The sequence below is a fragment of the Poecilia formosa genome, unplaced genomic scaffold, assembly GCF_000485575.1.
Source record: "Poecilia formosa unplaced genomic scaffold, Poecilia_formosa-5.1.2 Scaffold123, whole genome shotgun sequence".
Taxonomy (NCBI): Eukaryota; Metazoa; Chordata; class Actinopteri; order Cyprinodontiformes; family Poeciliidae; genus Poecilia; species Poecilia formosa.
The window spans coordinates 1,413,869-1,437,511 of record NW_006800062.1 but is presented as its reverse complement, the minus strand read 5'-3'; the positions used below and the strand labels follow the sequence as shown (position 1 = coordinate 1,437,511).

The following is a 23,643-nucleotide window of genomic DNA, read 5'->3' as shown; positions in this document are numbered from 1 at the left end:
TTAATCATTTAAATTCCTCTCTCAGACCGCAACCCAACTTCCTCCATTATTATTATTGCTATTATTATTATAGTCACAGTTCCTATTACAGACATACACTCAGTAGGTTTTTTTTAGTGAAGCATTCAAGTTTCGCTGTTATTTCTCTGTATTTCCACACGGTCTTCCTCTTGCATCCAGCTCTGTGTTTGTGCCTCGCTTCCTGCAGCAGCTCTGCGGCTCTAATGAAGCGTTTTCTCCCACGTCGCCATTCTCAGGCTGAAATCTGCCACAGGAAATTACCATGGCTGTCACCTCAGCGCGCCCGCCACAAGCTGAGCCCTCCCCTCATCTTCCCAGCTATTTGTGTGTCTGGCTTCCAGTTTTGTATCCGTCAGCCTCACCAGATGTGTGTGTGCGTGTGTGTGTGTGTGCGTGCGTGCGCGTGTGTTAATCATTTTCATGTTAAGTAAACAGGGCTTCAGCTGCGTCAGCTGTCTCTCAAGCTGTGCAAAAAACTCCGACTAACCAACAACAGCCGCCTTCTCCTCTTAAAGATCGTATTTTAGCCAAGAATCCTCCTGTAATCTAATCAAATGCACTTTAGATTGATTTTCCGTCTGAATAGGTTTGGATTATCCGGATAAAAACACACAACTTAATTTAGCTGTGAATGGCGGAGGTTTAAGCGCCAACAGTGGCCGCGTTTCTACAAAGGTGCGCTAAACTTTGTTGATATTTGGCTAATGCGATTTTGCAATTGTAGTGTTTCAGAAATGTCTTATAATGAGGAGAGAATAAGTTTGTTAGCGCCATAAATAATTAAAAAACATAATTCGCCCACTACTTCCTGTCGTCTTAATACATATTCATTCAAATTCAAAAATACTTTATTAATTAAAAATATATATATTAACATTACATAAATGTTTCTGTAAAACGTTCCCTTACTTTACACAATGGAATAATTTGTTTTTTTTTATTAAGTCCTCATTGTGGATTAAAAAAAAATGCTATCAAGATTACCCTGTTTTTATTTTGTTGGGGAAAGTTTAGTTTTCTGCCATGATATTTTATGAAAGTTTTAGATTCATTTAGGTTATTTGTGTGGGGTGGTTTATACTCTTATGTTGATTTTAGTATGTTCGGTTTATTAAATAAATACATACACATTGATTAAAAAACAAACACCAACAAAAATGTATTGTCTTCTTCATCTTTTCCGCCAGTAGTAACATCCGGTTGTTGAAAAAACACCACATCCATCCCAGTGCAAAAACTTTTCATCGCGTCTTTTCGAAATTGGCGTGTTTCCAAGAAGCAAAATTATTTTCGTAATTCAAATTTGCGAAATTTTATGGTTATTGAAAACGCACCTAGAGAGAAAGAGATGAAAATAAAGTCGCTCTGCTTTGATTTAAAATGACAAAACACAACTTTGATCGCATTGTCAAAAGTTTCTCAGCCTCCTGCTGTGCCGATCCATTTCCCCCCATGGAGGCAGAAGGAAAAAGAGCCGGGGGCCATGATTCATATTCTTGGCAAAAGCCAGACCAGCAGTCGCCTCATTAGCTGACTGACTTCTATGAGTCACAAAGAAATGGCTTCAGGAAATGTTAAGCATATTTATTATTTGTTTTCTAAGTATTAGGGCCATTGTAGATAGAAAAACACCAAGAGGAATAAATTTCCATCAAAATTAAAACAATGTCTAGAAAAATAAAGGAAATTTCAGTCTGAAAAGTTGAACATTTGACTTAAAAACTTTGAAATTTTGAAATTGATCTCAGAAATTTTTGAAAAATTTCTGAGATTTTCAAAAGTTGTAAATTTTCTAACAAGATAATCTGAAATTTTAAGATTAATCTAAAAGTTGATAATTTCCTAGAAAAAAAATCAGAATTTTTTTAGACTGACCTCTGAAATTTTCTAGATAAAACAAGAAAATTTCTAAATTTGAAAAGTCAAGAAGTTGCTAGAAAAAAAAAACAGAAATCTTGAAATTAATCTAAAAAAAATTCCAGAAAAACTCAGAAATTTTCGAATCTGAAAAGTTGAAAATTTGCTTTAAAGAAAACACAGAATTTTTTTAGATTAATCTCAGAAGTTAAAAAAAATAACTTTTCTAACTCAGATACTTCTACATTTTTTTTGTAGAAAATGTATGCAATTTTTTAAAGCAAAAATTTACTTATTTTTTTGTATCTACAATGACCCCAATACGCTGATGAATTTAGTTTTTACATTCTCACTGTTCTGTGAAGGAATCATTCATAAACTGGATACACACAGGTCACATCGAACTAACTCTACCCAAAACAACAACTTCTCCAAAATATTCATTGTTTTTTTGCTTTCATCAAATCTTATTATAATATGGGAAAAATGTTTTGTTATGAGTTAAATAATTTGCCAGTAAATACAATATCCAAGAGTTACTGACTTAAAACAGGCTCTTATTTCCTCCTGAAAAGTCACTTGTAAGTTAGTTTTGTTTTATTTCAAGTGTAAAAGAAAAGCTGTGTTTCAATAAATGTAACAAAAACAACATTGGACCAAATATGGAACCTTGGGGCGCTCCAGAACCAAAGGGATCTTGTAAGTGAGGAGAAATTGCCAAACTGGATTGAAAAACTGACAGTTTAAGACTGAAACCATTAAATCCAGTTTTCTCTGTTATAAACACGAGAGCAGAATCCTGTGGTCAACAGGATTAAATACAAACTCTGTATTTAATCCACTGGTAGAACGAGTTCGATCAGATGCAACGTCTAAAAAAGAGGAAATTGCGGCTTGGATCCAAAATGGCCGACTTCCTGCTGGGAAGCATCCAGTTGTGACGCTTTGTGATAAAGCATCACATGTAACCCATACCTTAATAATAACCTGTAGACACTTACTAAACATCCGTTTCATTAATCCTGTAAATATTTTTGTTGATCTGATGTAATATTCTAGTCTTAAAGTCGTGTTTACATTAACTGTAAACAAAGAATCATCATAATTAATAGGAATTAAGGCTCGAAAACATCAGTTTCTGTATAGTTATTGTATATATCTTATCCAAAGTATTTGTATACTTTCAAATGAGAAAAAGGAAAATATGAAGGATCCATTGTGATACGGAACATAAACCTCAAATGCCTGAAAAATCTGATGTTGAAACTATTTACAACAGAGATTTAATATTTAAAAAAACCTTAAACTTTTATGGTTTTATTAAGACAGGATACTTTTATCTTCTAGTTTTGTCATTTTAATGTTGGGGGGGAAAAAATCAACAAAACAGAAATAAAAACACTATTTGCCTTTTTTGTTCCACCAATCACCTTCCTCAGATCTTAAAGCTCACGGATTCATTCAGTCTTTGTCAGATCCAACTGTTACTTGTTGTGTCTTCTTCTCTTTCTCCTTTTCTTCCTTCCTTCCTTGTTTTCTATCTTTTGCTTGTTTTTTTCTCCCTTTCTTTCTTGTTTTTGTTTTGTTTTCTTTCTCCTTTTCTTCTCTTTCTTCCTTGTTTTCTATATTTTGTTCTCTCTATTTTGTTTTCTTTCTCTCTTTAGTGTTTTCTTTCTTTTCTTTCATAATCTAAATGTTTTTTTGAGTGAAAATTCTGATGATATAATGTATAATCATTGGAAAAAAGTTTTAAAATAAAAAGTCTATCTGTAACTTCATTTTTGTAAATGAGGCTTGAATTGGACCAAACTTGATCCTTAAATATGAAACTTCTGGACCTGTTTGTTATTAAAGTTTCTTTGTTCTGATTCCTGCATTACATCATTACATTTATTTGACTGAAAACAAACTGAAGGTTTCACCTCATTAGTTTCCCTCTGGTCTGATGAGAGTTTATTTTTATTTTTTTAAATCTTTTTAGCAGGAAGTCCCGGTCCAGTTGTTCAGACTGAGCATCAGAGCCGGTGCTGCCTGTTAATAACTAAGCGGCACCTGCAGGATGCAGCCCGTCTCCGGGCTCTCCAGCTCCGCACCCGATTGGACAGCGACCGCGCCGCGTCAGCAGCATCAGCGCGGCTCAGCCAATCAGAGCGCAGCAGGTTAACGCAAACATCCCTGATGCTGCCGCTGTGTAGTAGCAACCCCAGAAACAAGCACTGCTGGTCTGATCCGCGTGGATTCACTCCACGAAGATTAAAGCAGATTAATTGAGCTGATTTAAAATGTTCCCGCAGTGATTGTGACCTTTTAAGAGGCGCTGATTGAATCGGGAGGAAGATGGAGGCTCGATCGATTATTGGAGAAAGTACTGATGCGATAGTGGTGGATGATTCTCCGACTGAAGAGAAGGAAATTCAGCAGACTGCCCAGAGGTGGGTTTCTTTTTTCTGGATGGGAAACTGATTTAAATCCGCATTTGGGTTTAATTAAATAAAAAGTCTCAATGAGTGATGATTTCACCTGCTGGAAGATCGCATAAAGCAGCTCTGTTGGCACGAACACTATAACTACGTGCATTTTAAAAAACATCTTCATGTTTTTTTATTGTGGCAGGTCAAATGATCTGCATTAATTTGGTAGGACAAACCTACGGGCTGCCATTTGTAACGCTTACAGCAATGTTTTAGTTTATTTAGCCTGTCAGAGAAAACAAATGTTGGTGTTATTTTTTTAAACTAATATTTCACTGTGTTCTTCCTAATTTTATAAATGTCAACGTTACAAACTAAATATTTAAGTCAAAAACTACATTTAACTTACAAACTAATTTTTTTTGCTTTTGAATTAAATATTAAGTTAGGAACTAAATGTTTAGTTTGTGAGATAAATATTTAGTTCCCAACTAAATGATTAAGTCCAAGCTAAATAGTTAGTTTTAAATATTTAGTTGGAAAATAAATATCTAGTTTGCAAGCTAAATATTTAGTACCAAGTGTTTTTAAGTCCAAGCAAAACATCGTTTCCTAAGTATTTAGTTTGATATTTCTTCAACGTAAATATTATTCAAACTGAATATTTAGTTTGAAAAATCAATATTTAGCTTTTAAGCTAAACATTTAGTTGGAAAGTAAATATTTAGTCTGTAAGCTAACCATTTACTTCCCAACTAAATACTTAAGTCCATTTTCCTAACTAATTATTTAGCTTCCTTCCTAAATGTTTAATTCACAAGCTATCTATTTAGTTTTTAAACTAAATATTTGGAAATGCTTAGTTTGAAAACTAATTATTCAGTTCTCTAAATATTTAGCCTTTAAATACTTAATTAGAAAGCTAAATATTTAGCTTTCTAATTGAGCATTTAGTCAGGCACTGTTACATTTATAAATATATGAAGAACATTTTGAAAAATGAATATTTTTTTCTCTTTGATAGTGTAATAATTAAAATTATTTCTGTAAATGTTTTATTGTGTAACTTTACAAATGCCCACCCAGACAGATCCGGATCACTTTGATAGATCCTGACAGATCCTGATCACTTTGATAGATCCTGACAGGTCCTGATCACATTGATAGATCCTGACAGGTCCTGATCACTTTGATAGATCCAGACAGATCCTGACACTTTGCCCTGCCCTGTTTTTGCGTTTAACAGACTGAGAGCAGCAGCAGGCTAACATGTTGACTTGTCAGAAATCAGTTCTGTTTCTTTCTCCTGCTGTTCGGCTTACAGATGTCAACCAGTCACTCATTTTGATCCCCAGCAGCTTTTCTACTTTGCTGGAAAACATCAGACAGTGAGGCTGGAGAAAACATGGAGCTAAACTCAGCAGCATCTGTCGCTACGAGGAGAATGCCGCCTGTTCTTCTCTGACATGCAAAACGCTGAGTCTCCAAGTCACTTCAGGTCGAGTCCCAACAGATCTGATTTCTATAGGAATCAGCAGTCAGTATTTGGATTGACAGATTGAGAGTTTACTGCATGAGGAAATATGTCGTTCCAGGAGAATGCGAACATTAGGCAGGGCTGGTCAAAGCTTTTTGGGACCCAGGGCAGATTTCATTTGGGGGCCATCGTACTGACATTTCAACACCAGATGCTTCATCGATCCAAAGCTACTCTATGTGTGCAACACACTTACTATTATTAGCTATGTTTGTAATTAGCTTCAACATACTGGTGTCATGGATTTCTTGAGATAATTAAAAGTTTTTGTTCTAACTGTATGAACGGGACTCTTATTTTGAAATACACAGGTACTTAAACTGGACAAATACTGCAAAAATACAAAATCTTACCAAGCATTTTGGTCTAGTTTGTAGAGTTTCTAGATATTTATTGTAGTATATATAAAGTAAGACAAAACTAAGTTAGAAGTAACAAGTAGCAAGATATAGGAGCTTGTTTGAAGCCAATAATTTCATAATATTGATGAAAGCTTACCGGTTCCACTGGCAGATTATTTTACTTACAACATGGGAAAATGTCTGCTTATAAGTGAAATAATCTGCCGGTGGAACTTGAATGTTTTAAATTTTTCCTCAGAATTTCTTCTGATTTTTCTCAAAATTCAGATTTTTTCATCAGAATTCTAACTCTTGTCACAATTCTGACATTCTCTTGGAATTCTGACATTTTTTGGAATTCCGAGTCTTTTTCCCAAAATTGAGACGAAAAAGTCAGAATTAACTTAAATCTTGAATTTTCGGTCAGAATTCTGACTTTTTCTTAGAATTCAGAATTTTTTGAATTTTGATTTTTTTTTTTCTCTCAGAATTCTGACAAATTTATAACATTCTTGATGAATGATGCCTGCACTTTCTCCCACTCTCCTCGTAGCGGAAAACGATGAACGGATGAGACTGCAAGTTGTTACACAGACATGCTAACTGAAACTGGATAATTTTTCTAATCACAGCTCTATAAACTAAACCATTGCTGCTGATTTTGGTTTCCTCTTGGGACTTTGGAGAAACAACTAGAATCAAAGCCAGCAATGTGATCTACAGGAAACGCGTGTTTAGCTTGTGGTCATTCTGTTAAGCTCAGATTTTCAGCTCCACAAAGTTTTTCCACTGTGTCTGTTTTTAATGTATTCGGTGCACAAAGTGTGGAGCAGCAGTAGGAAGTCATTTCAGATGCAGATTCCCACGAGCAGCTTCATACAAGCCACACTGACGTCAAAGTCTTAGACAGTCCTGTGTGGATCAGTTTTTGTAATTCCTCAGAAATATTAATGAATTATGTAAATTACGGGTCTGTTAGTTAGACGCCTTATTCACTATTTGTGTCTAAATAGTAATAAAATGCTTTATGACAAAGAGGTACTACTGTATATTTTGGTTTACATTCCTATCACGGTTTTATTTTAGCACACAAAAACACAGAAATCTTCAGGTTTACTGTATTTTTTACCTCATCTGAGCCCCTTACTGCTCGATGCAGCTGTATCTGTGAGGTCAGCCGGGTTTCGCTGGCTCCCTCTAATGCCATGGTTACGAGACGACAAGACTGGCTGCGTCCAGACTGCTGGAAAAACAAACAACGGAGAACGGCCATTACGCAGCAGCTTGGGCTGTTTATGAGTAAATTATGCAACGTTTCAGTTTGGAGCCGAGCTGTGCAGGGGCTGATGCAAAAGCAGGTCGGATATGTTGTTCTGTTGCACATGTATGTTTGAACAGTTGTGGATTGAGTAGAAACTGTGTTTTCTATGGAGTTAAGCTTGATAAGTGTTGGAAAAGTACAGGGTTACAAACACTTTCAGGGTATTTTCACACCTGATTGTCCAGTAGACTTTTGCTACATTTGTTACATTATTCAGCTTCTGCAGTTTTCTTTACACTGCAACATGTCAAACGAACCAAATCCTTTGAAAAACCTGTTCCCATCCTCTCCTCTGGGGGCGCTGCACCAAGAACTGCTGAAGGAAACAACAAGAAAACCTCTGAAAAAGACATGAGCGCAACTTCCTTCCTCATAAAATGTAAACAAAAATGAGTGGCCTCAGATTTTAGCTGTTTTAGGATTTCTCTTTGGAAAAAGACATTTGTCCCACTAACGCTAAACTTGTGCGTTTGTTTTGGTTGTATTTACCCAGAATGCCCTGCGCTGTAACCCACTTCCTGCTTTTGTAGTGGTCTCCAGTTGATGATCACATAAGCATTTAAGAGTTCACTTCAAACGAACCGAGACCGAGGGTTTTAGGCTTTTAGCTGTCAACATAACACGCTAAATATTAAACGCAGGCACGATGCATGAAAGAAGGATTGCTTTGCTACCAATTGTCAACACTGTGACAACTAGATAAGAAGGTCAGGAAAAAGTTTTAATTAAAAGAAAAGATAGGTCGGTAGAGGGAAGTAGGTCAGTTATGCTAGCTTGACTATGACAACTTTAACATGTAGATGAGCTGCAGAATTCGGCATGTTTCCAATTTAAGGCGACCCAAAAACCAACTGTCTGAAGGATCAGTAGCAGGTATTTAAATTAGCTAATCAATCACCACTGGTGTTCAGACAATCACTTATTAATAATCACAAAATAAACATCAGACTTTTTGCAGTATTTGAAAATATTTCCGTGAAACTCCAGGGCTCTCCTGACAGCAATTAGCCATGATTAAGTGTGTTTCGTCAAACCCCTCACCCTGAAGATAAGACATCATGATGTGATCCAGCTTTACCATCAACCATCTTCTTCTCCTCTTTGTTTGGCCTACATACAACCTGAAGCTACAAAGTGTTTCTGAATCCATTTCTTACCTCATTCTTGCTGCTGAGCTGTGCATTTCTACTCTGAATCTAAGAGGAAAAGGTTATTGCTTCTGCTACTCCTTCATTTCCAGGTATATTGTGTTGTTGGGGTTACAAGCCTTTATTTGTCTCTTTGCTCAGTTGCATCCCGGTGGTTTCTCTGTGCCCCCCCGACGGCTCCGTTGAGGCCCAGCTGACTGTCATCCCCTCTGCAGAGGAGCTGTGTGACAGCTGCAGCAGCCTGGGAAAACCCTCCTCCTCCTTCCAGCTCTACCATCAGGTACGTCTGCGTGTCTCTGCCTGCAGCACCGTGTTCAGCAACACCTGCTATATTTAGAAAATACTCATTGTTTTATTCAAATTTATGCAATAACATCTTCTTAAATGTCTTTGTTCAAATACACGCAGATGATGTTATTTATACGCATGGAAAAACACAATTCAAGTAGCAATGACATTACAGTCTACACTGAAAAAACACAACATATTACCAAGTAATGTTGGTCTATTTTCTAGTTCAAATATCTTATCTCACTTGAAATAAGACTAAATTAACTTACAAATATCTTTTAGCAAGTTATAGGAGATTGTTTTAAGTAAATAATGCCTCGATATTGAGAAAAACTACAGGTGAAATAATCTGCTAGTGGATTTTATAAATTAAAATGTCTTGTTCCACTTGCAGGAATTATTGACTTAAATCAAGCTCAAACTAATCAAAACTAGTTGCATTAGCAAATTATTTCACTTATGACACTGAAAAATGTCTCGTTATGGTCCTAGTACTTTTTCAGTAATTATTTACTTAAATAAGCTCATATTTTTTTGCCCACATGTTACTTATAAGTTAGTTTTGTCTTATTTCAAGTGAACTAAGACATTTGCACTAGAAACTAGACCAAAAATACTTGGTAAGATTTTGTATTTTTGCAGTTTTCTTGGACTTTTTATAATAATTGTGTAGTACTTGGCTTTGTTTTGTATTTACTGTTTTATAATGTGTGTAGTTAAGTCACTTTAACTATGCTTTGTTTAACCTTTATTATATTCATTGTCCAAAAACAGATGAAAAACAGCATTTTGGCTAATTCTGATGCATTAAAAAAATGTTAAAGTGCATATCAGTCCCTACTAAATACGTAGTGCACTTTATCTAACCATCCCTATTTTATTTTATTTTTTACTTTGACTAGACCAACCATAAACTGTGTTACTCTTCCTTAAGGTCCCGCAGCGTCTTCAGACTGGAGCCTGCCATTCGCCGTGCCACCTTAAATGCCCCCACTGCAGCCATCACGGACCAGTCAAAGCCCGCTGCTGCCATTTGAACGCAGCGTGTCCTCATGCGGACGGAGGGCTGGCGGTGAAACCCGGACACAGCTGTGGTTCTGACCAGCAGGGGTCCTGCCACGGGTCGGCCAGGTGCCACTGGCTGCACGGGCCGAAAGAGACCAGAACCAAACCGAAGCAGCGGCAGGTGGTGTCAGTAAGGTGGGACAAAATAAAACACCAAGGCATGTTTCCCAGTAATGAAATATGAGAATGTTTGCCTCATGTTTTAATGCTGGCGGACAGATTTTGTTAGATTATTTAAGGCTGAAATGATTAATTGGATTAAGAATCGATTATTGTAATAATCCTTAACTAAATTAGTAATTTAATAATGAACTAGAATATAAGGACTCATAAAAAGATCAACTGCTGAAAGAACAACAAATTCAGAGCAGTAATTAAGGCAATTTGTACAAAAAATATAAGATTTGTAAAAAACAATTTCTACCCAGAACACCTCTAGTGCCCAAGTTTTAGCTTCACACAATTCAAATAATTCAAATGTTAGACAAGTAGATAATTTCTGTCATAATTATGTTCTGTTATTAATATTACAGGACTGGGGGATTTTACTTCATAATTAGAAAGTGAGTATTAAATCCCAGTGTAGGATTCATCGTTTCTTATTTTTCTTCTCTTATTTTTAAATATTTATTTTGATTGCTGTGTAGTTTCTTATTTCATTTCTGTTTTTGCAGGTATTCCCAGCTGTTGGTGGACCGACCGTTACTGGTGCTGCTGGTTTGTGCCGTCCTGCTGCTGGGATTGTCACTGGCTGGACTCTTCATTGGGTCTCTGCCAGACTTCTCTGATCCGCTTCTGGTGAGTAAATGAGACGCGCCGAGTCAGCAGGATTTGTCTTTAAAATCTCACCTCAACGCATCTGGTGAGAAGCAGACTCAAGGTGCTTTCACACCTCAAATCAAACCTACAACAGAAACGTCTGGGGATGTATAATGATGTTTCCAGGCAGTTCAGTCTCACATTTAATTTAAATTATCCTTCTCAGATAGTGAACACTAATTGATAATGAAAGTAAAATGTGAGCAAATCAACAAAAATATTAAGTACGCAGCACTCTGAGCGCAAAAATGTACTTTTAGGAGTTTTTTTTACTGCGCTGTACTTCTTACTTTTACTTGAGTAAAATTTCTGGATTTTCTACCCACTGAATGAAAAACAAACATGTTATAACCAAAAAATTCACCAGACACAGACACAAACCTGCAGTTTTTAATAAAGTTTCCTAAGTTTTTTATTGAAAGAAACTGATTTGCAAAATTTTCTTTTGTCTGATTTTGTTGTATTTGTTAGTTATATGAATTGTTGTCCTTAAAATACTAAAATTTCCACCTAACTTTACATTTTGGTCGATCTGATGTAATTTTTAAAATATTAAATGATTGATAATTTGATCAGTTACTCTGTTCTTGTGTAAACTTTTTACCAAATACTTTTTACTCCTGAGTAATTTCTTTCACAGCCACTTTTTACTTTAGTAGAAATATGTTGTTGAAGTGGTGCTACTCTAACTTGAGTAAACGTTTTGTGTACTCTGCCCTCTGCAGCGTCTTTTCCTCATAATTATCTTTGTTTCTGAATCATTTGCTCCGAACGTCTCAGGGCTTCCAGCCGCGGGGAACGTACATCGGCGTTCGGCTGTCCAGCTTGTCCAGGCTGCAGCAGGAAACCGGCCCGGGGAAAACTCTTTCTGCTGAGCCACCGCAGCTCAGCAAGAGGTCAGCAAAGAGTCAGAGCATAATGAGAAGTTTCTGCAAACCATTCTGCTGAATATTTTAATGGTTTTCAAGGTCAAACCAGCAGAGTTTCTTTTAACTGGTTGAGGTCAAGGTCATTGCAGATGCTAAATGTTAGCCTGATTCATCTAGTTCAAAACAAGCAAACTTTTCTCAGGTGGAAGAAAAATGGTTTGGGTTAGGTAAGAATCTTGGCCTTTCACAATAACAAATGTTTCTAGATGATAAATTCCCCCAGAATTTGTTGCGATAAACAATAATATTGTTGTTTTGAGACCATTTCCAAATAATCTAATGGAAATAGCATAATTATACAAGAACACATTCTCAAAGATAAATAAACTTCAGATTCTAATGAACACTTATCACTGGAACTGGAAGACATTTTAAATATCCAAAATAAATAAACAAAACAACAGAAACAACAAATAAAATTATGAAGTCTCAAAGAAAACGGTTAGTTCAGACCAAAGTGCCAAACTGAAGACTTTTATCATCCAGATTTTGTTAGAAAGACAGAAAATAAAAGAAATTATAAATTATGTAAATGGGAATTATTGAGCTCCCTTTAATTTATCACACAATTAATTGATTTATTGTGACAGGCCTAGATGCAAGCTATTGTTTAATAAGTTAATCTAAAGTTGATTTAACTATGGACAACACCATTGTCTTCTGTCAGAGGGATCTTCAAATTTGCTGTAATACAGACTGCTACAGGAAATATTTTCTAACAGCTATCACCACACACAATAACTATGAAGAATTTTAATTAATATGAGTAACAACAATATTTAATTTCCCAATAAAGTATTTTTGAATTTATTAATGATTAATCGATAAGCATCCATTTTCTTAAAAACCTGAGTTTTCTCTTATTTTAAGAGGGTCAACCATCTTTGCATAACATATTTGCCTGAATTTGTTCATATTATGCTGACTAAAAAAATAATTTTAACATTATTTTGCATCGGCTATTTTAATTGCTGAATAAACAGAAAATTCTGGTTTTCTCTCATTTACAAACATATTTATATATTTAACAAAAAACAGGAACCTCTTCAGTTTCTGAACAGAAAAGTAAGAGATGAAAACAATAACATGTGAAACACGTAATTCCCCGTGAAGAGAGAGATGTCTAAACAGAAATATAATCTGTGGTTGCTCTTGAAGAAAGCTAAAACTTTTCTCCATGAAGTGTATTAACTCACCACAGCCATCAAAATCAACCGTGCTTATTGGCGCCATGATTTTCCGTCATGTCTAACTTTAGGAACTTGTCGAGTGTTTATATTTCTAAACATAACCGTATAAAGTGCATTTTTGATCCCACTATGGACTCCGTTTGGACAGTTTCTTTTGGTATGGCCCGCCGCCATCTTTGTTTCTATTTCGCTTGAAGATGACCAGCGGGGCCCTCTGCTGGATGGCGGCTAAACTACAACACTAAATAAAAGAAGGCTGCGTAAGCTGACGTTATTAGTCATTCAATTGGAACTAATTTGAATCTATTAAACCATTATGCGTAAAGTGGATTAATTGTTTGTATCTCTAGTTCAAGAACAACCAGGAATGGTCAAAGCTTAACTGAAAACATCTGGAATACCAGTGCTACTGTCCAGTGAAGCAGGTTAATCACCACTTTGGTTAAACCACATGGTCAGAGGAGAAAAAGATTACTATGGCTGGCAAGAAATGACAAAAAATATGTTTGGAGAAGTCAAAGTGAGGCTTTCAGTCCTTAATATACTGCCAAGCTCAGCGGTGGCAGCTTAATGCTCTGGGCTGTTTTACTGCCAGATAAGCTGATGAATTGCAAAAAGTGGACGGAAAAATGAAAATAGAGAATTAACTGGTGGTTCTGGTGTGTCAACAGGACAATGACCCCCAAACAAACTAAGTTTAGGATCATTAAATTAGGTGTGATGGAAATTTATGGACTAATGTCGGTGCCAAGGCTTTAAAAATATAAGAAACACGCATCCAAACTTTCCTTTGGACTGATATTAAGCTCCAAACAATAAGCCAACCAATTTAAAAGAACTTTGGCAGTCCTGCCAATGAAAGTGGTAACAATATGCAGCAGGAGTGAAGCCAGAAGCTTTAAATGTCGAGCATGTGTATAAACCCTGTGAGGATTTCATAAAAATCCACAATAAATTACAATTTGTGTGATCAATTCTTGTTTATAAAGTTAATTGCAGTTGCTTGTTATGTGATTATTCCACCATGAAACAATTAAACCCTCCAGGCCAAAACTAATGAGTTGCTTTTCCCTATAATGGCTGTACATTAATTAAGAATTGATTATTCATAAAATTAAAGTATAAAGTATTTACATTTGTAATAGCAGACGTGTTTCCTGACATCCCAGCTTTGCCAAGGCCGGCGCTGTCAGCAGAGACAGTAATGGCAGTCAGCTCGCCTCCAGAGGTCGTCGTATTAAGAGGATGCTGGCCGCTGACTTTTCTCTGGACACTTTCCTCTGTGATGCTCCAGGTGAGAAAGTCCTGAACCACCCGGTTCTTTAATTAAAGGGCACACATTATTCAAAATTTACATTTTGCATGTTTTTATACTTTCATTTGTGTTTCTGCTGCTTCTAAAAACAGCCGAAGCGCTTAAAAGAAAACGCCAAGATGTTCTTTGGCAATAAGTTAATGTTTTACATGTCTAGAACATGGGTCGCTTCAAAAACCTCCTGATTGCACAATTAGACTACGCTGTTACCTAGCAACTGCAGTGGAGTTCCACCTGTCACCTAGCAACCCAATAAGAACTCCAGCATATTTGCTCAGCTCGTTTTACCATTGTACAATGGCTGCTGGATTTTGTTGTTGGCTTACTATTCAGAAATCACTTGCTGCATTCTTGTTGGTTTTGCAGGAGGCCCCATTTCTGCTTTTCAAAGATATAAATTTTTATAATTGTGCATCTGTTTGGAGCCATTTTCACATGTGAGAGTAAACATTAAGTTGGCCGTTCTGCCAGAAGAACTTATTTAGATTTAAAGTGACAAGACGCCTTAAAGCAGCTCATTCTGAGAGGAACTCATAAAAGTTAGAAATTACCAGGCTAAAATTTCATTAAGAATGATTTAGTGATAAAGATATTTTATACAAATGAGGAGTGTCCAAACTTTTTGCCAAAATTGTTGGCTCAAAAGTAGTAGAGGGCCAATAAAAAGAAAAAAACTAACTAAAACTAAGCAACAAAAGCAGCCCGATTCTTATTGAAGATCCAGCTCTTGGAAGGGATTTTTATGACAGCCATAACTTCAAGGCAAATGTAGGGAAATAAAAGAATGAGTACATTTCCAATAAAAACTCAGAAATGTTGTGATCAACACATTTTATAGAAAATTTTTGACATTTGAAATGTATAAATTTCCAATTTTTTGGGAGAAAATTCTGATATTAATCTAAATTTCTTTTTTCTTTCTATCAAATGTCCTTTTTTCAGTAATAAGAACAGGATCTGGGTCACTTTCTTTCAAAACGTTTGCTATATTTAGTTAAGTTTAATAAAGAATAACAGCTGAATTGGGTGCAACAAAGTTGGCTTTCAGTAAAAGTCTCTTAGTTTTACCTTTTGTTAAAACTTGCTTTTAAAAACATGAATACTTTTTGTTGTACTTTACATTTTCTTGTGTAAGAAAAAAAATGTTGGCAACAATTTTGACCTTGATTACAAATTTAAACCCTCCATCTTTAAGAGTTGCAGTTGGGCGCCGCTCAAAATCAGGGCCCACAAATGGCCCCGCACTTTGGACCCGCTGGTGTAGACCATAAACCTGTCCTAATCTGTTCAAGGAAACATCATAGGTCATCTTTAAACCTGCTCTATCTTGGACTAGAAATACGTAAAAGATCCCTGACTACATCATGCATCATGAAAATACCAAGTTTTGTGATGTGGTTTGGTAGTTCAGAAGAAGCAGTTTTATATGTGGCTTTATGTGGAAAGCCAATTTCTGTTAAAGGTTTAACTTTTATGTTTTTAATGAAACACAGAAATCTCTCTCAGTAGATTTATTAGCCTGATTTTTATTTGGCACAAAATGTGTTGATTGCCGTCTTTCATCTCCATCGTATCATACCTCAGTGTAATTCACAAGCTTTTCTTTTTTTTAACCCACTTTGATGTTTGCTAACCATCCCTGGAATCACATGATTCACCGCCGGTCATCTCGCCTGACGCCATCTGCTTCTCTCTGTGCAGGCCAGCGCTACGCCCAGCTGGTGTTTCGATCCGAAAACTCAGCCAGTCTCTGGAGCCTGACGGCCATCCACGCCATGTGTGAGATGGAGCAATCCAGGGTTAGCTCTCTCTTCGCTTTTAGACACCACCCTCTATCAAAGCCACTTTTTATCTGTTTGACAGTCTTGACTGTAATCTGTTGACCAAGTGATGTAACGCTCTTCAGAACCCCGTCATGATGGACGCTAAAACAACCAATGCGCTCCAATAAACGGACATCTGTGGTCTAATATTGCTTTTATTTAGCTGTTTTCACTGTAAAAATGGTCATAGGATGCTGTGCGGCCGAGGGTGAATACCTAACTTATCATTCTATAGTAACTTTTAATGAGTAGAGATATGGCGATGGACAGCAGTCATAACTGAGATCGTAACGACTGACTGCTCCGATTTGCAGCCAACACTTTTTACAGAGTAAGAAGATTAACGTTCACATGCTTTGTAAGTAAGTATGATTAGAACGATGATATCCATTATCCATTATGGAGAAGATGTCTAACCATTGGTAACCATGGAAACAGTGCCATTCCGTTATGTAACCTAGCATGTAGGGGGGAGAAAACTGGTTAGCATCTCGTCTTTTGTACGTTTATTATCGCTCGTCATGACTAATCACACTCATCAAGGGGGCCGTTTTTAAATCGCAGTTCCAAATCCCAGACATTGCAACCAGACCAAACCAGCCCAGACTTCAAGTTCGCGACGAGGGGTCACGTGATGAAGTCATGTGACGTCTTTTTCGCGCAGGCCTAGCTTTTATCCGGAAGAGGGTGTGGGAACCTCATTAAGGTTTACTCGGTGTAAAGGGAAACGCCGTTTTTGACATAGTGATATAAATCATATGGTGGGAATTCACGGAGAGTCTGTAATTTGATCAAGACGTCAAAGGAAGTTGGTATGAGTCGGTGTCTAAGCTAGCTACCGCCGTCTGAGCCCAGATCAGGTGTGTTATGTTCACAGACAAATTAGCTTGATTTGAACGAGTAAAGGTCACAAAAAGATAGGCAAAAACAACTTTGGAAAACAATTTGAGTCGCTCTGTTCAATACTTCCGACGTCCATCATGATTAAGTGACGTAGTTGCAAACGGTCGACATTTTAAGCCCAGTCTTCAGTAGATCTGCTCTACCGAATCTCATGGGAGATTAATTTCTTGACTGTGAATTAGTTTCAGAAGCGGGCATGAGTTCAGAAACCTTGTTTTGCTCTCCCTGTGAATCAGATTCGGTCCCAGGCTCAGTTCCAGGACCTGTGCCAGCAGCCTGAGAGCGTGGAAGCGGAGGGAGCGCCGAGAGGCGGCTGCTGTCCAAGCTGGTCCTTGGGGAACTACTTGGCGGTTCTCTCCAATGCCTCCTGCTGCCTCAGCCTTACCTCACAACAGGCACTGTAGCTTTATGTTATCAGCTCCCAGCTAATTAGATCTCACCATAATGTTGCATGCTGCAGTTGTTTGGATTGGCAGATTGAGAAGGTCAGTCATGGATTTTCCATGAAAGTCTGACTGGGGTTTGGAGTCTAGCTCCTGCTAAATTGTGCCAGATTCCACAGTTTTATCAGGAATCGTTTATGTCAGGCTCTAGTTAACAAATTTAATCATTGCCAAGGGAGTTTTTTTTTCAGTGCTGGACTTTTATTTTTATAACTCTAACCAAGGAGTTGGAGCTGAACTATTTTATATTGTTGCCCAAATGGAACTGAAACTGAAATTTTACTTTTTCCAGATGTAAACTGACACTAAATGTCTCAGATTGTCAGACAAATTGCAATCTCTGATGAAAAAACAACTTGACTTAATGCAAAATGTAGTTTGGAAATTATGATTTTTTAAAATGAAGTATAAGAAGCTAGTATTTTTGCCTCGTTTTTAATGCAAATATCTTATTACCCTTGAAATAAGACAGAACTAACTTGCAAGCAACTTTTCAGCATAATAAATGAGCATGTTTTAAATAAATAATTTCTTAATTTTGATCTAAAAGTACCAGTTCCATTGGCCGTGTGGTTCAGTAATTACAAGATAAATTTCCCATCTTTCGAGTTAAATAATCTTCCAATTGGACAAGTACTTTTAGATCAATGTTAACAAATTACTGACTTAAAACAACCGAAAAGTTACTTATAAGTTACCTTTGTCTTATTTGAGATATTAAATAATCATTTTCTGTTATCCTTCTGCCACACCAGGTCTCAGAGTCTTTGAAACTTCTCCGGAAATGTGCTCCATCCTACCACCGAGGAGATCTGACCTCGGCCTGCGCAGAGAGACCCATGCATGGCGGCTGCTCCTCCGTTCCCTCGCGCTGTAAACAATCCCGCGTTGTGTTCCAGATCCTGCACTTCCTCGTTGACAAAGACTTTCTCGGCCCCCAGACTGTTGAATACCAAATACCGACGCTGAAGTACAGCCTTCTGTTCTTACCCGTCCAGAAAGGAGAGCACATGATGGAGATCTACATGAACAGCCTTGAAGGAAGAGATCTGACGTACAATAACACGACCATAACCGGGATAGACTTTGGTATCAAGAAGACGCTGTTCAGATATTACTTGGCGAGAGATTCGGTGTTCCCGGTCCTCGCTGTTTTATCCCTCTTGCTCACCATGGTTTTATATCTCCAGTCCTTCTTCATTGTAGCATTATCTGTTCTAGCAATCACAGCCTCACTCCTGACCTCGTATTTCTTCTATAAAGTAGCTTTTCACCTGACTTTCTTCCCCATGGTGAACCTGGCAGCAGCTCTGATTCTCTTAGGAAGTTGCTCCAATCAGATTTTTATCTTTACAGATTTCTGGAATCTGCAGCTAACGCAAAACCCTTCAGCCTCCCTGGAGAAGAGAGTAAACAGAGCCTTACAGGAAATAGGCTATATTATCTTAGCTTCAGGCTGGACCTCCAGTGCAGCTTTTTTCTCCGGTTATCTCAGCAGCATCCCAGCAATTAGATGTTTCTCTATTTATCTGGGGACTGCTTCCTTAATCAGCTGTGTGCTGGCGTTAGTGTGGCTGCCGTGCTCTTTCATCTTGCTTGAGCGCTCCAGGAAGGCGCCCGCTGCGTCTGTAGTGGTGCAAACATGGAAGCCCCACTGCTCCAAAAACCTGGGTGACTTCTGGGTAACGAGTTCTCGTAAGAGGTGCATCTTCAGCATGATTCAGAAGCTGAGAGAGCTGAAAAGAGGCCTGTCAGACACCTCAAACCTGCTGTTTCTGAAGATCCTACCCTGTGGGGTCGTGAAGTTTCGCTACATCTGGGTGTGCTGGTTTGCAGTTCTTGCGGCCGGGGGCACGTACATGTCCTGCGTTGACCCGGGCATGAGGTTACCCACTCTGGACAGCTGGGTCGCCCAGCTGTTCCGCTCCAGCCACCCTTTTGAGAGATACGACGCAGAGTACCGCCACATGTTTATGTTTGAGAGGCAGAGGAATGGGGAGGACAAACCCGTCACTGTTCTGCTCGTTTGGGGCATCAAACCGACTGATAATGGAGATCACTTTAACCCACAGAGTAACGGCTCCCTGGTTTTTGACCCGGACTTTAACATGAGCAGGCCGGACGCTCAGGTCTGGCTGAGAGATCTGTGTGCAAGGGTCCAGAACCAAAGCTTTTATTCTGCTCCAACACCAGAAAATAAAGATGTCATGGCGGATAACGTCTGCCTTGTGGAGCAGCTGGTGCGCTGGGTATCTGTCAGGCGGTGCTCAGGAACCAGTGATGCCCTTCATCTCTGCTGTAGCAACATCTTCTTCCCTTTCCCTCCCAGCGTCTTTGAAAGCTGCCTGAATATGATGCTAGCAGAGAAACACGCCGAGAGCCATGCGCCTCGTAGTGGAGGCCTGTACTTCCTGCCAAACGGCACGGCAGCTGCCCTCGTTCTGGAGTTCCAGACCACCTATCTCTACAGCTTCAACTTTAGCAGAACCAGTGGTTTTTACAGGGAAATCCTGACATGGTTCAACAAAGAGATGTCAGGAGCCCCACAAGGGCTGGAGAACGGCTGGTTCATCAGCCAGCTGTCTCTGTTCGATCTACAACAGTCTCTAAGTTCTGAGACTCTGGTGGTCGCTGGGGTCTCTGTCGCTCTCACGTTTCTTCTCCTGCTGCTAACCACCTGGAATATCCCACTTAGCTTATATGCAACTGTTGCTGTAGGAGGAAGTGTGTTCGTCACTGTTGGACTCCTCGTCCTGCTTGAGTGGCAGCTCAGTGGCGTCGAGGCCCTGCTTATATCCTCTGCCGCAGGGCTTTCTGTTGACTTTGTAGCCAACTTTTCCATTTCCTACAGCTTAGCTCCTCATTCGGACAAGATAGGAAAAGTGGCTCACTCCACTAAAAGAATGGGATGCCCTGTAGCAATAGTTTCCGGTGCATTTTTCTTCATGGGCATTGTCATGCTACCAGCCACTGCCTTACACTTTAGAAAAATAGGGATTTTCCTGTTTCTGGTGAAATGTGTGGCGTGTGGATTTGCTACCTTCTTTTTTCAGTCCCTGTGCTGCTTTTGCGGGCCACAGAGAAACTGCGGAAGAATCACGCTGCCGTGTTGCTCGGAGGACACAGACGGTGTGCTGACCTCCTGCTCCGAGCCTGGCCCTTCGCCTGCTGCCAATGGGGCTTTTGGCAGGTCTAGAGGGAGGCGGAGTTATGACAAAGAGGCAGGTGGTTACCTCTACCCCGACCACCAGCGTCAGCACAGACACAAACAGACCGGAGGAGGAGGTGGTTTGCACAGGGGCGCAGAGCAATACGAGCTGCAGCCTCTGGCGTATCGCCTCAGCGACAGCTTCGAAAACAGCACCTGTACCAGCAAGCTGTCCAACCAGCCCTCTGTGCTCTCAGATGAAATTGAGTTTTGTGGGGTAGAGGTGAGCAAGAAGGATTTGGATCCAGCCCAGCCAGCCCTTCAAACCTCGTCCCCTTACAGAAAAAATACCCTCCGCCAAGCAGGCCAGGTGCAAGAAGATGTAGCTACTGGAAATCTGCTGTGCAAAACCTGCAGGGGTCAATCAGTTGTGGGGAAGCAATGGAGCAATACGTCTTACTCCTCATCATCGAGCATAGAGGAAACCATCATCAGCCACACAATGGAGACCACAGACCAGCAGTCGTTCTGCAAGGATGAAAATACCACAAAGGAGGGTCACTGTCAGCACTTCCCATCTCAGAGCTCCTGCGAAGGCCTGGAGGACTCCTGTGAAACATGTCTGAGTGACATTGAGGCGGGGTCTTCAAACCCACAGCAGGACGATGGAGAGACGGCGGCTCAGCTGCAACCAGGACACCTCAACGGCAAGAGAGACACGCTGAGGCTCTCGCTGAAGGAAACGGTTTACGAGACGAAGGACCGCAGCAGCCGGAGTGAAGAAGTGGTCATCTTACCCAACAGCAGGCCGGACCTACCAGACGTCTGGATAAAGCGGGACGGACAGCGGGAGGATGCATGTTGAGCAACACGTTGCTGTGGATTTGCAGTCGTCCAGGACATCTCAATGCTAAGTGCTTGAATTGAAGGCATCAAGACTTATTCTCTTGTTTCCTGAAGACATTTCACCGCTCATCTTCTGTTCAGATCGAGGGTTAGGACTTCAAAACTTAGAAAATGCTATCTGCGTTTCCATTGACTATATAATTTCGCATACTTAGAATATTTTGAAAAATTTTGGCGCTAGGATAAGACGTTTTCTCGGCTGTATCTAAATTAGTTACAATAGAAACACGAGTCACATGACCAACGACCGGATGTTGCCACTGGCGTAAACCACAAAGACGACGACAGGAAGTAGTTGAAGGATCATGACTTATCACATGAACAGACTTATTAATTCAATTTCTTATTAAATGGCGAAATTCTGCTGTTTTGACATTAGCAGATTATTGAGAAAGTTATGGAAACGCAACAGGACCATGAAGGTCTCGAATCCCTGATTCACCTGTATGTCCTACACTGTAAAACATTTAAAGATGGTTTAACTTCAAAAAGAAAGTCCACCTGCTGCCTTGAAAATTGTTTTGGTTTTAACTCAGAAATTAATATTCATTAAGTTAATTTAACAAGAGAAAAGTTGTATAAACATTTTTAAAGTTTATTCATCTTGAATTGTGAGTTTTAACTTAATGCTGCAATTTATACTAAATCATTATCATATACCAAATATTTGACTAAAGAATAGAAAACAGTAGATGCAACTAAATGCAGGTCATATGTTTTACAGTGTGTGAGTTGTTTGGGTCGGGTTATGACTCAACGGTTCTTCTACATCTCAAACACTTTTTGGGCAGAAAAGATTTGTGCTTGGAGAAAGAAAAGGAGGCGGAAATCAACAATAAACAGAGACTTCAAGTTTAACCTCTCTGATAATCTACCCGTAATCTGAACATTCCTGCAGTAAACAGGAGGAAAAAGTCAATCTGCCTTCTGCTGAAGCACTTATGATCACATAAACAACCTTTTCCGAACACTGTGCATTTATTGCTCTAATTTATAAAACCTATTGTATTTATAGAGTCACAAAATCATGCAAAAAGTCACCAAACATAAGGAAATATGGGTCGACACTGCGTTTGTTTAATGTCGCTTTAAGGTTGTCTGTCTGTTCCAATGAAATGGGTCAAATCAAAGCATGACCTTTAACCCCAGCAGAGCATAACAAACCCTGTTCAGGCACCAGTTGAAATCAAGACAGTTGCATGTTTATCTCTGAAACCTTGAAAAAAGTATTTTGTACTACTGAACCTAAACGCTCTGAATATCTGACATTTCACTGATTCACTTTGTATAATTTTGTTGTTCTTTATTATATTCATGCAAAATCTTGTTCCACAAATACGCATTTAATACTAACCATTTATTTTCTTTAACATTTCAAAGTTTGAGCTTCTGAAATACAAATTTCAGCTTCTTTGTAGGAGTGGGTTGGTATAAAGCAGCAGAAAAGTGCTAAAATACTGTTTACTTACTGTATATTTACTGCTGGACTTTATTTTCTAAGCTAGCTATTTCCAACTTGTAAATAGCTCCGTCTGTGAGCCCCAACCTCGTGTGTTAGCTCGACTTGATCAAGAAGAAGCCACGAATAAACTGGAAAAACAACTTAGGAAAACAATTTCAGTCGCTCTGTTCAGTACAACGTCCATCATGGCGCCTCGAAGGATTTAGTGACGCAAACGGTTACTCAAGGTTTTCGCAGCTATATGGAGCACAGGAGTGCAGCGTTGCTCCTCCCCCACTCGTTGCTGCTCACGCTGACTCCAATAAATCTCATATACATTTACTTACAATTAAGATAAATTGGGATATTTTGGAAGTTTGTCACTCTTATTAAACTAATTCTAGCTCAAAATTACAGTTGGATCGGTAATGTCTGCTAACCAGCTGACTGCAGCCTCTACAACAGCAGATAGCTTTACTCCCGGTATTACTCCATAAAACCTGTGCAATTTTCTGCTCCAAATAAAAGCATTTAGATTATTTTATGTTTTAAAATTATAGAATTAATTTATTGCTTATATTTTTATGTGAAATTGCAATTCTTACTCAAGATAAACTGGGATTGAGTGTCCCTTATGGCCATAGCCTAACAACTTTTAAAAGCATATTTTTTGTACATTGTGGTGTAATTATGCCTTAATTATATGTGTAGCATGTAAGGTTTTCTGGTGAAAT

The 23,643-nt window shown here is 38.7% G+C and overlaps 1 protein-coding gene across 1 annotated transcript; it reads left to right on the top strand.

Annotated features, from left to right (window-relative positions):
- The first annotated feature begins 4,029 nt into the window (after positions 1-4,029).
- Positions 4,030-22,375, top strand: disp2 (dispatched RND transporter family member 2). The gene is made up of 10 exons (XM_016675955.1): positions 4,030-4,310; positions 8,778-8,916; positions 9,862-10,127; positions 10,526-10,555; positions 10,667-10,790; positions 11,592-11,707; positions 14,100-14,224; positions 15,947-16,044; positions 17,208-17,366; positions 18,170-22,375. The coding sequence occupies exons 1-10, from the start codon at positions 4,216-4,218 to the stop codon at positions 21,425-21,427; spliced, it is 4,410 nt and encodes a 1,469-aa protein (XP_016531441.1). The 5' UTR covers positions 4,030-4,215; the 3' UTR covers positions 21,428-22,375.
- Positions 22,376-23,643: the final 1,268 nt, after the last annotated feature.